This window comes from Entelurus aequoreus, linkage group LG11, assembly GCF_033978785.1.
Source record: "Entelurus aequoreus isolate RoL-2023_Sb linkage group LG11, RoL_Eaeq_v1.1, whole genome shotgun sequence".
In the NCBI taxonomy this organism is placed as follows: domain Eukaryota; kingdom Metazoa; phylum Chordata; class Actinopteri; order Syngnathiformes; family Syngnathidae; genus Entelurus; species Entelurus aequoreus.
The window spans coordinates 36,552,139-36,566,724 of record NC_084741.1 but is presented as its reverse complement, the minus strand read 5'-3'; the positions used below and the strand labels follow the sequence as shown (position 1 = coordinate 36,566,724).

At 39.4% G+C, this 14,586-nt stretch overlaps 2 protein-coding genes across 14 annotated transcripts in view; one reads left to right on the top strand and one right to left on the bottom strand.

Moving 5' to 3' along the window:
* Positions 1 to 14,586, top strand: part of rxrbb (retinoid x receptor, beta b) — a 30,854-nt gene that overhangs the window by 12,935 nt on the left and 3,333 nt on the right. For 6 of the 7 annotated variants that reach the window (XM_062063120.1, XM_062063116.1, XM_062063119.1 and 3 more), the window contains 7 exons: positions 1,485 to 1,645; positions 2,594 to 2,723; positions 6,522 to 6,648; positions 6,747 to 6,788; positions 6,903 to 6,994; positions 10,468 to 10,573; positions 10,652 to 11,979. In XM_062063120.1, coding sequence (XP_061919104.1) covers positions 1,485 to 1,645; positions 2,594 to 2,723; positions 6,522 to 6,648; positions 6,747 to 6,788; positions 6,903 to 6,994; positions 10,468 to 10,573; positions 10,652 to 10,799 — 806 coding nt within the window. In that variant the 3' untranslated portion in view covers positions 10,800 to 11,979. Of the gene's footprint in view, positions 1 to 1,484; positions 1,646 to 2,593; positions 2,724 to 6,521; positions 6,649 to 6,746; positions 6,789 to 6,902; positions 6,995 to 10,467; positions 10,574 to 10,651; positions 11,980 to 14,586 lie in introns of those variants that run through there. The other variant, XM_062063117.1, reaches the window with a different exon arrangement.
* The window catches only part of fhod3b (formin homology 2 domain containing 3b), a 249,433-nt gene continuing 246,874 nt past the window's right edge, over positions 12,028 to 14,586 (bottom strand). For all 7 annotated transcript variants that reach the window (XM_062063106.1, XM_062063107.1, XM_062063108.1 and 4 more), the window contains 2 exons: positions 13,134 to 13,295; positions 12,028 to 13,058 (listed from right to left, as the gene is read on the bottom strand). In XM_062063106.1, coding sequence (XP_061919090.1) covers positions 12,976 to 13,058; positions 13,134 to 13,295 — 245 coding nt within the window. In that variant the 3' untranslated portion in view covers positions 12,028 to 12,975. The remainder of the gene's footprint in view (positions 13,059 to 13,133; positions 13,296 to 14,586) is intronic.

The following is a 14,586-nucleotide window of genomic DNA, read 5'->3' as shown; positions in this document are numbered from 1 at the left end:
AATAGAAGCATGTTTACGTGCAAATGGACAATAAAACCTCTTAGTGTGTGTTCAAAGGTAGCAAAGCAGTGTTGTTGAGCTTTGGAAATGATAGCGCACAACTGTGACGTCATCAAAGGATACACGTCTCCGTTTATGCTGTGTATACGCATACGCTGAGTTTTGGAACTCTACACTTTGGCCAGCGTTTGCAAAAGTCTTCGTTTTTAAGGACAAAATTATGTGTTTACATGTGGACGAGGCCTAAGTGTAAGTAATAAGTATGCGTTTATTTAGTATCCTTGTTCGTGTGGACATGACCTGAGTCCGTCTGCATAAAGCCAATATTTTTTCAGGTAAATTATTGCATATTGTTCTAATGTGTGGCACTTTGAGACAATGATATGTTGATTGACAGTCTAAAAGTAACATCTCTTCCTTCACTCAGTAGTTTTATGCATTTTTATGTATAAAGTATAAAAATAGCAAATCAAATAGCAATTTTGGAGACAAAAATTGCAATTATTTTTTTTCTCAAAATCATGAGCTAATAACTTGATAAAACATAGCAGAAATCTCCATAATAAACAGCCAAACAGTACCTTTTGCAGCTACGCTTCTGGTTGTAAGTTGCAGCATAACTAAACAAAATAACCCAAGTTAAAGCTAAAAAGCCTTTAGCGAAATAAATGTTGGTCGTGACTCTGATGTTATCCTCTGAAGATGACCCTGTTGTTGAGAAAGAGTCTTAAGTCAACCTTGGTTGTGTGACGGTAATTTGGGTCGCCAAAGTGATGTGCAGCATATCAAGCTGGTAGTCTCTTAATTGTTGAAAAAGTACAGGTTCGTCCAGATCAACAATAAAAAAAGTCAGAAGATCCTGCATAAACACACCAAACACGTCTTTAATCATCTTTTTACTTTTTAAATTCGATCTCAATTTTGTACACTGCTGCTGGAATTTTCATTTTCCTGAGGGAACTCTCCTGAAGGAATCAATAAAGTACTATCTATCTTTATCTATCTATCTATCTATCTATCTATCTATCTATCTATCTATCTATCTTAGGAGGCAGTGAATGTCAGTTGTTACCAAACATCCTTGGAAGGATACCAACAAACCCCTAATAAATAACAAATCCGCAAATGAAATTATAGACCGGAAGTTGCACCAGCAGCAACACCATTTGCAACAAATGTTTCATAACTGAAATGTAATCGTTTCGTCTTTGATCCATGCCTCACCTCTGCCCTAAAGTTTAGTGAAAGTATTTTTTTTAATAGTTGTAATATACTCGTGTAAAACAAACAGTATTTTTTCAAGTGGATTCTGCAGGTATACAATAGCATCTGTTAGGTACTGTTGTAAATTGAAATGTGTATACTGTTAAGTGCTGGACAAGAAAATAGTTTTTCACAAAATTTCAACAAAATCTGTGACTTGTTTTTTCATAATTAGTAACCTTCTTCATGTAAATTACTATTCCTTATATTGTCTGATTCAGCGGTGCAGGAGGAGCGCCAGAGGAACCGGGAGCGGGAGGGAGAGCTGGAGTTCAGCATGAGCATTAATGAGGAGATGCCGGTGGAGAAGATACTGGAGGCGGAGACTGCTGTGGAGCAGAAGACTGAGCTGCACTCTGATGGAGGCTCTGCGGGCAACTCGGTGAGTGCATGTCTTGCAGACTTCTCATGGTTTTTGATGACACGCCAGTTTTAGGGATCTGTACGTTAAATTGTTCTACAGAGGAAAAAGTGGCAAAGAGGGCACAGTTGACGCACATCAACAACCGCAATTTCAATCCCAGCTTCACAAGTGGTCATGTTCTACTGGCAAACAGACGTTTCCCTGAGTGTACATCGCTCATAGCCCCCTTTCAACAACTAGACGGAACAAAAAATACACACACACACACACACACAACAAAAATGCAAAATTGAAAAGTACGCTTTTCACTTATCTACAAATGCAACCACAACACTGTGTGGTAAACATTTTGGTCGATTGTTGTTTCTGTCGATTGTAGATTGTTGTCGATTGTTCAGTAATGTTTTTTGTTGAAAACAAAAATGTATTAAGTAGATTATTGTTGATTGTTCAGTAATGTTTTTTGTTGAAAACAAAAATGTATGAAGAAGGCAAAGGGAAATCTGCCATTATGTTATTTTCAGTGATGATGCGGGATAAGGCTATGAATGAATACATTTGCGGTAAAATTTCATATGAAGCGCTCTGTCATTTGTTAATTGGCATTTTACATGTGTTTCTTCACACTAAACAGGGCCCTCCATGGATCACGGGGCCCTGTGTCCAGGCGTGTTCAGCGTTTAGATAGTACTTTATTGATTCCTTCAGGAGAGTTCCCTCAGTTTAGAATGGGGTCGCACCAAGGGTAGACTTATATTTAATGCAATTGTTCCTCCCGCCAGTTATTATATTGTTGCACAATAGAAATTAACCACAAATTGAAACAATTTATTGGCAAATATTAATAGGCTGAAGCCCAAATGCTGTGAGCCATCGGGGGACACGACAGGGGGGATGGGATTCACACCCATGTCTGGTGGCCTAGTGTGAGTGCACCCTTAGTGATGTTGTACTGTTCATTTCCAGCCCCACGATGCAGTCACCAACATCTGTCAGACTGCAGACAAACAGCTGTTTGCCCTGGTGGAGTGGGCCAAGAGAATCCCTCACTTCTGCGAGCTGCCTCTCGATGACCAGGTCATACTCCTGCGTGCAGGTGCTTCACTCACACACACACACACCCACTCACACACCCACACACACACCCACACACACACACACACACAGACACAGACACACACACACACACAGACAGACAGACAGACACACACACACGCATCTGTCTAAAGGCTATTCAAAATTTTAAGATATTTTTTATTTCTTGCACACCCACACAGAAAGGCATTGAACAGTTATGATCTTTGTGTGTTGTGTGCTACGATAATATCAACACAGCACACACATTACCATTCTGTCCCACCACAGAGCCAGACTCTAGTCCTCCAAACTTGTAATCTCATGTGAGCAAACAGTCTGTAGGCGTGGCCATATCGATCTAAATATAGATAGTATCGGTACCAAGGTGGGTATTGGTATCAGAACAATACTAGGGTGGTGGGACCTATATTTTTGTTGCAGTTTTCCTTTTACACGTCCACGAATTACTCGATTTTCAGATTACAGTTTATGGGACTGCCAGTGTAAACGGTTATTTTTCACTAGTATCGGTGTGTAATGTTAGTTACTTTAATGTTTTTGTTTACATTTTAAAACAATTATTTTTGTTAGATTGATACAGTGGAACCTCGATCTTAACTGGTTCTTGAACATGGTTCGCCGACCGAAACGTTCGTCAAGAGAAACAGATTTCCCCATAAAAAACAATGTCCATCCATCCTTCCATCTTCTTCCGCTTACATGAATAATTGGTTCTAGCCTCGACAAAAGTCCCCATGTTGTATTATAAAATGCGCACTTTGGAGACACTATAATGTGTGTATATCCTGTTAATGTTTCAAAATAACAGAAGTGAATAATGGCTCAACGATCTCTTTTTATTTTTTATTCAAACATCCCAATAGCAGCAACTGTCAATGCGTCCACAAACACACACACACACACACACACACACACACACACCCCCCTTTGGTGCACTTCAAAATGTTACCAAACCTGTAGCTAAAATAAAAAAAACTAAAGAGAAAAATAATTTTACCTTGTGACTTTGAATATTTGTGACATTTGTTGAACAGTCTTCGAGAGGTAAACTAGCATCATGTCACCTTCCAGCCAACACTAGCGTTAGCACAAATTTGCAGTGCTGATGTTCTGCTTCTACATTCTCCTTTGCTGTAATAAAGGTCCCCTCGTCCCCTCTGGCTTAAAAAAAAGTCCGGTCTTATCATAGTTAAAAGGATTGTTAAAAAACCCACTTCACAAATAAAATCCAAGTTGAAGCGTCAGCGTTGTCGGAGCAGTCTCGCCATTCACCCGGCGCTGTGAAAGACGCCTCCTCTTTTTAAACTTTTCCAAACACCCACGGCTCGCCCTAGATATTTCTTACATGCTGGTTCCAGCATGCTCACTTTTGGACATTGAGTCACCATATACAGTTATGTTCATAATAATAGCAGTGTGTTTAAAAAGGTGAGTAAACCTCAAAATTCTTCAAATAAAATGCATTTTAATGAACACAAATGCATTGGGGACACTGCACATTCTATTTCAAAGCCAGAAAATTGGAAAAAAGTAATTTAATTTGACAATATTTTACAGAAAGTCAAGAAATATAAAACAAAAAAATAGCAGTGTTGACATCATTCTTTACAAAACTCAAATGTACTGTATAAACTAAGAAAGGCTTGCAGATTCAACTTTCCTTAGAATTATTAACTATTATTTAGTTGCATAACCAGGGTTTCTGATAACTGCTTCACATCTGTGGCACATGGAGTCGAGCAACTTTTGGCACCGGTCAACAGGTATTGCAGCGCAGGACAATTGTACTACGTTCCACAATTCCTCTGCATTTTTTGGTTTTGCCTCATGAACAGCATTTTTTATGTCAGCCCACAAGTTTTCAATGGGATTAAGGTTCGGGGATTGGGCTGGCCACTCCATTACTTGAATTCTGTTTGTCTGGAACAATGATTTTGCTCGCTTGCTGGTGTGTTTGGGGTCATTGTCTTGTTGAAACACCCATTTCAAGGGCATTTCCTCTTCAGCATACGGCAACATGACTTCTTCCAGTATTCTGATGTACTCAAACTGATCCATGATCCCTGGTACGCGATGAACAGGACCAACACCATAGTACGAGAAACATCCCCATATCATGATGCTTGCACCACCATGCTTCACCGTCTTCACTGTGTACTGCATGGGGCTTGAATTCAGTGTTTGCAGGACGTCTGACAAACTGTCTGTGGCCCTTAGACCCAAAAAAACTAATCTTACTCTCATCAGTCCCCAAATAATATGCCATTTCTTTTTAGGCCAGTCAATGTGTTCTTTGGCAAATTGTGACGGCTTTTTTTTAACAATGGGACTTTGCGAGGGCTTCTTGCTGGTAGCTTGGCTTCACATAGATGTGGTCTGATTGTTACAGTACTCACAGGCCATCTTAGATCTTCTTTCATCCTCCTGGAGCTGATCATTGGCTGAGCCTTTGCCATTTTGGTTATTCTCCCATCCATTCCAATAGTCGTTTTTCTTTATCTTCCTCGCCTTTTTGGTTTTGGCTGCCATTTTATAGAGGTTGATATCATTTTAGCTGAACAGCCTATCATTTTCTGCACTTCTTTATAGGTTTTCCCCTCTTTTATTAAATTCTTAATCAAAGAACGCTCTTCTTCTGAACAGTGTCTTCAACGACACATGTTACTCTGTTTTTCCAAGGACAAATGCACAGCCAACATATGCAGTGTCAGTTGCCTTGATCCTTAAATAAGGGCCACCTGTGTAACAACTTTTTTTTTCCACATAATCAATGACTTACTAATTGAACTACGCACTGCTATTTTTTTGAACACACCCCTTTCAGTAAATGATTACATTTCACAGAATCAGCAGGATGCACGTCATGCCTGTTGGGTCTGTTGGTTTGCTATACCTTTACTAAACATTTTAGAAACTTATTTGCAGTGTAAAAGTTGAAATTCTAACAAAAACAGGCATTTATCTTGCTAGTGATGTGGGACTGCTATTATTTTGAACACAACTGTAAATGGCAAGCCTTTTCTCAAATGATAGCCTTGGTGATGCTATCGCCGGCTAGTTGCTTCTCATTTAGCTACACTAGGAATAGCTTATCTACATTGTCTTGCTTGTTCTCTCCGTCCTTGCGAGGGTTTTTAATTGTGGACTTGTTTTTACCATACATGGGAGCCAATCCACGTCCCGTTGGCGGCACTGCTAGGCTAGTATTCCGATCCAAACGTAAACAGGACGTGACGTATGGGGTCCGCGTCTTCAAAATAGCATTTTACAGGAAGTGTTGTCATCAAAATGGCAGCCCCTGTAGAGTATCCGGCAGCAAACAAAATTAAAATTTAAAAAATGAATGAAATGACCGAGACATTGATCACACACCGAGGCTTATTTGGCTTGTCAGAGGTTCGTAGACCGAAATGTTTGTAGAACGCAAATAGTGGCGTTTGTGAATTGAGGTTCCACTGTACTTTGTAAATTTTTTTGCATTAGTGACTTTTTTCTTAAACAATTGTTATAGTCGGAAATTTTTAAACATTTTATTTGTATACTTTTACATTGTTTTAGATTGTAAAACATTTTTATTTGCAGAACATATTTTTCCTGTGTTCTTGATACTAGACCCGTATTTATTTGGTATCGGATTATTACCCGAATTTACAGTATCGCACACTGCTAGTGATTTAACAAAATCAAAGAAGCATAACATCCAACCGCTTTAGCAAAGAGCAGAAAAACTTTGTGTGTACTCCGCTTTAGTCATCATCGGCTAGCAAGCCTGCTAACATGTTGACATCTTTGTCAGGTTGGAACGAGCTTCTCATCGCCTCCTTCTCCCACCGCTCCATTGCCCTGAAGGACGGCGTTCTTCTTACCTCCGAGCTGCAGCGTGAGGGTGTTGGAGGTGCAGGAGTCGGAGCTATTTTTGACAGGTTCCTTCATTCCCTCATTGACCAGTTTGCATTATAACTGTACTAAGTTATGTACCTTTTCATTCTCATCAGACTTATTTTGTCTTTTTTTTCCTCAGGGAGAGTGTGCAGAGTGCAGAGGTCAGTGCCATATTTGACAGGTAAGACCACACCTAATTATATTCACATTTGAATTCAGCATTTCCCTTGTTGTCAAATCATAAAAATATCAACAAAACAATGTTGAAACCTTTTTGGACTCAAACATGATACAGGGTCCTCACTGAGCTGGTCAACAAGATGAGAGATATGCAAATGGACAAGACGGAGCTGGGCTGCCTTCGCGCCATTGTGCTCTTCAACCCAGGTGAGCATGCTGCTGACCAACGTTCCCTCTAAGGTGCGCGCCTGTGCAATTGCGCACTGCACTGCTCAAGCGTCCTCTGCGCACGGCAAATCTATGCCACGCTCAAAATCAAATAAAAAAATAAGCGCATAACAATTTTCAACACAGAGAAAACAGTTTTCGTCATCATTGTTCAAATATTGTAACGTCTGTCGAGACCCTTTGAGGACATGAATTCCATCCATCACTTTACTGAGCAAAACTCTTTATTGTCGGCCATAAACACATCACCAAAACATTAGTAAAAAAAATTATATTTAGCAAAAGTGGTAATTTTCTGCAGTACAAACCAGACCAAAAGCAACTTTGCTATATCAACAGCAGCCGCTCGCTCTTTCTCACTTGCGCCAACACATGCACGTATGGCACTTAGCCACTGATGCGTTTACAGCCACACAAAAAGTCGAACAACTCCAACACCACACATAAAGTGTAATACCAGGTCGTTACACTATGATTTACCAATCAAATGTGTGCTTATTCTAGTGTCATTTATTAGGAATCTTAATTTATAAATATTAAACATGAAATGCTGTTAGTATATTAGATAAATTCTAATAAACATATATTTTTTACAAACAGGAAGTTGCAGGAATGTACACATGATCCCCTGCTTACATCTCATTGTGCAACATGTGAATGTTTTAATGGGAACTAAATGCAATGTCTGAAAGGGGTACAAATTATTTCCAAAGCAGGACCTCCACCCAGACAAACAATACAAGTACACAGTTCATGAAAAACAATATTTTTTGTTATTGTCATTGTAAGTGGGCCTAAACACTTATATTAGAATATAATCTCATGGAAATTACTGCTGTCATTTGATTATAATAATAAGAGAATGTTGTCTGTCTATCTGTGTTGGCCCTGCGATGAGGTGGGGACTTGTCCAGGGTGTACACCGTCTTCCGCCCGAATGCAGCTGAGATAGGCTCCAGCGACCCCGAAAGGGACAAGCGGTAGAAAATGGATGGATGGAGATTGAACTTGTTATTTAGTCAGGTTTGGGACAGGTGTGCTGCTGGTGTAGCCACAGTGTGCACGTCTGATGTTGCTCACATGGGCTCCACTGAATGCTCAGGGAGTTTTTGCGTTTGCTCACACACATGAAAAATTAGAGGGAACATTGCTGCTGACCACTCAAAGCACAACTGCAGTGGTTTTCTGAGTGCATATAAAATTAGTGGGCCACCAACCACTCTGATAGTCTACATAGACGACATAAGTTACGGTACTATTTAATCTTGTGATTGCAATACATTGTGGTAGTTCAGTGGAAGGTTAGATTTGTACTGGACCTACCGTAACCCTAAGCATCACCCACCTAATTTTTGGACAAATCTCGTTTTGTACATACATTGGCTGTACTTTCTATTATATTTGCTGTCATTGAACAAAGGGATCACAGTCTACCAACTCAAATTCCTTGCGCGTAAACATACCTGGCCATTAAAGCCGATTCTGAAATGTTAACAGGCGCTTGTGTTCATTCACAAATCGAACAAACATTGCCTTTAACATGTCATACAGTAGCCTCCTGGAGAGCGCTGTCTTCGTCAATTTACTCCAGAGCGCTCAGGCTGCCTCTTTGGTGTCGGCGTTTAATGGACTTGAGGTTGCTTTGTCTAGCACTTTCTTGGCCCAGTGTTCGTCTTCACTTTTGTCTTGAGGCGGGGTCATCTGGGCTTGTTGCTTCTTCTTTAGCACATGACGGTCCAGCGTTTTGGGGCCCCTTAGTAGTGGTGGATTTCCATTCCGTGCAACGGCCGTGTTGTTTTTTTGTTTTTTTTGGAAGGCTGGCTCGATGGCTTTTGTGCAAAAAAAAAAAAACCCACCCGACGGATAGTATAACTGTTCTAAGCTAAATTAATTTAAAAACTGTGACTTGTAACGGCACTTTGATAAACTCAGACTTAAAATGCTAACATGAAAACAAGAGAAATTAACGTCTTTTTAAAGGTAAAGTATTGGTATTGTTTATTATCAATAGCACTATTTCTATTGGTATTCATATTGCTCCATTTTTAGTGAATTAATGCTCATTGTCATTTCTGTATTATTTTTTATTTTCGCTAACTGCTTATTTGCTATTACTTTTACCATCATATTTGTACATGTCGTATTTGCTGATGTTGCTCTGTTGTTGTTGTTGTTGTTGTGTTTGCTGTTGTTGTTTTTTTCTCTCTGTCTAATCCCCCTCTTGTGCCCACAATTCCCCCCTCTGTCTTTCTTTTTTCTCTCTTTCTATCCCCTCCTGCTCCGGCCCGGCTGCACCAAATGATAATATAAATACATTTAATACAGTCAAAATACAAATAAGGCAACAAGAGAAGTATCCTACACTTCTCTTTTGTAAAGTAAATCTGAACAGCCGATATGGGCATCTACATCTGCTATATGATTTGCCCGAAAAGCTGGGCAGGACATTATAAAAAAAAAAAGAAAAAGAAATTAACGTCTTTTCCCAGCAAAATACAACATCTCGATCTATTCTTATATAAACACATTACTGTCTGAGCAACTAAGATATTCAATTGTGCACATTCAACATGCAGGCCTCTCTTAGAACAGAATGATCGTTCTATATTAGAGGAATACAAGACAGAGGTGTTTTTATGGTGCGTTCAAGGGCCGCTGAAAAGATTAAGACACCACAACGCCCACCAGAAATAATAAAAAATTAATTATGCACTTTTAATTTAAATAAAACTTATAAAAAAACAACAATAAAAGCCTATCCATTAAAACACTGTTTTAGTCTTAGTATTTTATCTATCACTAAAGCATAAGAAACACAAAACATGCAAAATAGTGGCTTTTCTAACAATATGTATTTATTTTAGTTATTAAAAAAAAAAAAACGGTTGGCCAAAAGATTTGAGTTTGTGTATAAGTACTTCTGAGAACATTCAACAATACAGTGATAATACCCATGTGGATTTTGGTCATGATAACCGGGATATGAATCCCTAGTCCGTAACATGGTAAATGGTTGACTGATAGTTTTTAGTGTTTGATTTAATGTGTGCAATTTCATTGTTGGCACGTGAAGCTCGTGAACCCGGAAAATTCCATAAATTAGCCGCACGCCGTATAGAACGCAGGGGCAAAGTGTTGGAAAAAAGTAGCGGTTTATAGCTTGGAAATTACTGTAATTAGTGCAAAAAAAGATATGTAAATTTGCTCAAATGATCTGCCAGTTTTCCTAAGTGTCAGTACAGACCACAGCCACAAGTTTATGAAATTGAATATAACATGCACGTTACATAATTTGATATTTTAAACTGGTGTGAATATGAATGGTTGAATGTCGCCCACTTCTCATCCAGTCAGCTGGGATAGGCTCTAGCTTACGCAGAACAACTGAGGAAATGAATTGTGAAGCAGCGCCCCCTGGTGGATGTCCTGTTGATGACTGTGTTGTCCTACAGATGCAAAAGGTCTGTCCAACACGGGGGAGGTGGAGCTGCTCAGAGAGAAAGTCTATGCTTCCCTGGAGGCCTACTGCAAGCAGAAGTACCCCGAGCAGCAGGGCAGGTAATTCCTTCCTCTTATTATTCCCCCCTTTTCCAAATCCCAACATGTAGGCATCATTTGCTGCTGTCCTCACGCCAGGTTTGCCAAGCTTCTCCTGCGACTCCCCGCTCTGCGCTCCATCGGCCTGAAGTGTTTGGAGCACCTGTTCTTCTTCAAGCTGATCGGCGACACGCCCATTGACACTTTCCTAATGGAGATGCTTGAAGCCCCTCATCAGCTGTCCTAGAAAGCAGACTGTGGTGAGCTGTAAAGAAGCGTGGGACTGGAGTGTGGCACTTTAACTTTTGGAAAGATATGTCCGCTTGTCTCACTGCTATCTGGGTTCCACTTCTTCTTTTTTGTGATATTTAGTGCTGCACAGAATTGCTCTCTGTAGACCAAACCCGATGCTCAGCATGATCTTCAAGCTGGTGCTAAGTGTTAAACTTCATGGTGGATTGAAAGAAGTCTTTTTAAACTTCCCTCACAGGCTATATACCATTTTCTATAAGCTTTTTAGACACGGCTTAAGTCATCCCTTTTAAATGGAACCAGATGGCAAGCATGAGTTGAAGACCTAGTCTTCTTTTTAGTCATTTCTATTCACCACGGCTGTCCAAAGGCTGCAAAGCTCCGCCTCTTAGGCAAGATGAAATCTGAGCAGAGGCGGAGCGATTGCTGCCGACGTTTAGACTCGTTTACGCCCTTTTTTTTCTAAGTCAAATCACTTGACTGTTTTTTATTTCTAAAAAGATCAACGCCCGCCAGCTAAACGTGGCGTTTGGTGCTATTTCAGAGAAAACCGCCACATTATTTGGTTTGAAAACTTGACACCTAAGAGGATATGCAAAATATGACCTTTTTTATTTTTGGTAAAAAAAATGTAGCAATATAAAATGTTAAAAGTGCGTCAGAGCTTTCTGCCTTTCACTCATTCAGGGTTTTACAAAGTAAATCACGTCTGATGGAAAGGGAATATTCCATTTTGTAATTTATACAATTGTGAGGTACTGTGCAAAAGCAATTGTTCAGGGAACATGTATATTGGTTTGAATTATGATCAGGAGATACAAATTATAAAATTCTTAGACCTGTGCCCCCCTCCTTTTTTTTTTTTTTAGTTTTCGGCTAGCAGAACATGTGTTGGGTTGCACTGGATTTGCTGACAGTGTTTTAGTTGGTGTTTCTTTTATGCTCCATTGTATTTCCTTCCAGCATTCTTTCCTTTTTGCTAGGTAGCTGTCCTGTTCCTTGTATTGTCTCTGCAGTTTATTCATCACCGTCACGTTTAGGTCCAGAGCACCTCGAAACAAAACAAGAGGCCGCAAATAAACACCGTTGATAAACGAGACCTCCAGGTGCTCTTGAACACACACGGACTTGAAGCATGAGTTGTGTGGTGGACTTAAAATAAACATAAAACTTTACATTTGGGACTTAGCGTGACACTTTTTTTTACTAACACAAACAAATAACACTTGACACCACAAGTAGATTTCACGAGCCTTTTAATTCCAATATTAGCTGCAGATGAAGCCAATGTGTAACACTTGAGTGCAGGGGTGGCGCTCTAACAGGAACAAACATATTCCTAAAATCAAAGGGTACCTTGCAAAAGTGACTCTTTAAAAAACAGCACGGCCTGCTTTAAATTATATTTAGAATACTGCTTTTGTCTATATTACACTGTTCTACACACATTTTATATTATGGCCTAACTGACTTTACAAATCGGTCTGCTTGTAAAGACAAGTTCAATGCGACACTTGGAATCTAAGGTGCTGAATACTCCACTGCTGCTGGCGCCTTATTTTTTTAATGGCTATGCTTCCATTAAAACTTCATGGGGGGAAAAAAAACATCATTTTGAAACATCAAATTAGACGACAACAGACCTACATTTTTTTCATTATAAAATAATCCCTTTTCACTTTAATATAAATGTGCATCATGTCACTAATAATGTTCACATTCAATGTTTAAAGAGGAGTGCTTCAGTTGTGGAGCCTTTCAAGTAAATCTAAGGCAAAAAATGGGTCAGTTGTCATAAATATTCGTAGCTTCTTTATAATTGAATGCAAAGAGGCTTGAAAAAATGGATTACAACTAAATCACATCTGTGATCTGCCCTTTTATTTAAATAAATAAATGTGACAAAGGCACTGAAATGTGCATTTTACACATTATAGTGGATTATAGTGTGAAATGTTTTGTCCATGAGTTCACATTCTAGTGATAGCAGACCGTGCACCTTCTGCAGATACACACAGTAGTATCGAACACAATAACATCTCTGGGACCCCCAAACAACTTTCGACCACAGAATGATGCGTTTAGGTGCTCTTAGAGTGCAGTTCAAAGAGGGTTCAAGCAGTGCATTCGCATAGCTTTTAGGGTCACACAAACAAGCTGCGTTTCCTTGTTCACACCTGCATGTCAGAACCACTGGACAAGCCCGTGATGTTGGCCTCTTCTGACGTCAAACCACCCTTTAGCGTCCTCCTCACTGCACAACAACAAACACAACAGTAAGCATCCTTAAACTAAAAATGTCCACCTTCGCCCATTTCAAGCAACTCACGTGATTTGCGATTGACTCTTGAGCGCCGCCTCTCGCGAGGTTGTGTTCTCTGGCTGGGGCCCTGAGTGGCTGAGCGCACAATTCGCTCCATGATCTCGTCAGCTGTGTCGTCTGTGCAGTTGACGGCGTCATCGTTGGCCACGCACCACGGAGGGACTCGGCCTGAACGCGCACAAATCATCAAAATGCTGTCATGATGGTGTAAGTCAATATTGCACTAAGGGAAGCAAAGAACCCTGGAGAGTACTAAAAGTATTGTACTGGAGTACAAGCAAAAAAAAAAAACACCCAAGAAAATATAAAACAGTACCTGACTTAACACTTCAGCTTTGTTCGATTTTATTATCAATTCTCTGTGTTTGTGGCCAAAAATTATGAAGGGTCAAATGGAACAGAATTAAATAAATACAAATTTAGATAATTAGTTTAATGTGTCAATAATGAATTGGAATTAAATACATGAATGTGATAATGTCTCATTTATTTAGTTTAGTTTTATTTAATTATTTCAATATTTAAGTATATATTTCACAATTTATTTAAATAAATGTACATTTACATTAAATTAATGACACATTTATATTATAAATTATATATATGTATGTATATAATTTATAATATAGCTAATATATAATTTTTAAATTAAATGTACTTTTACATTATAATTAATGACACTTTTATAGTATAAGTTATATATATGTATGTATATAATTTACAATATATATATATATATATATATATAATTTAGGGTAGCACGGTGACACAGGGGTTAGTGCATATGCCTCACAATACGAAGGTCCTAAGTAGTCCTGCCATCAACCTGAGGGTTGCAGGTTCGTTTCCTGCTTCCGCCATCCTAGTCACTGCCGTTGTGTCCTTGGGCAAGACACTTTACCCACCTGCTCTCAGTGCCACCCACACTGGTTTAAATGTAACTTAGATATTGGGTTTTCACTATGTAAAGCGCTTTGAGTCACTAGAGAAAAGCGCTATATAAACATAATTCACTTCACTTCACTTCCTGAGTTCAATCCTGGGCTCGGGATCTTTCTGTGTGGAGTTTGCATGTTCTCCCCGTGACTGCGTGGGTTCCCTCCGGGTACTCTGGCTTCCTCCCACCTCCAAAGACATGCACCTGGGGATAGGTTGATTGGCAACACTAAATTGGCCCTAGTGTGTGAATGTGAGTGTGAATGTTGTCTGTTTATCTGGGTTGGCCCTGCGATGAGGTGGCGACTTGTCCAGGGTGTACCCCGCCTTCCGCCCAAATGCAGCTGAGATAGGTTCCAGCACCCCCCGCGACCCCAAAAGGGACAAGCGGTCGAAAATGGATGGATGAATATATAATTTATAATATAAATGTGTCATTCATTTAATGTAAAAGTACATTTAATAGTTTCAATATTTAATTATTGATTTTATTTCAGAATTCATTATTTAATGCTTGAATTAT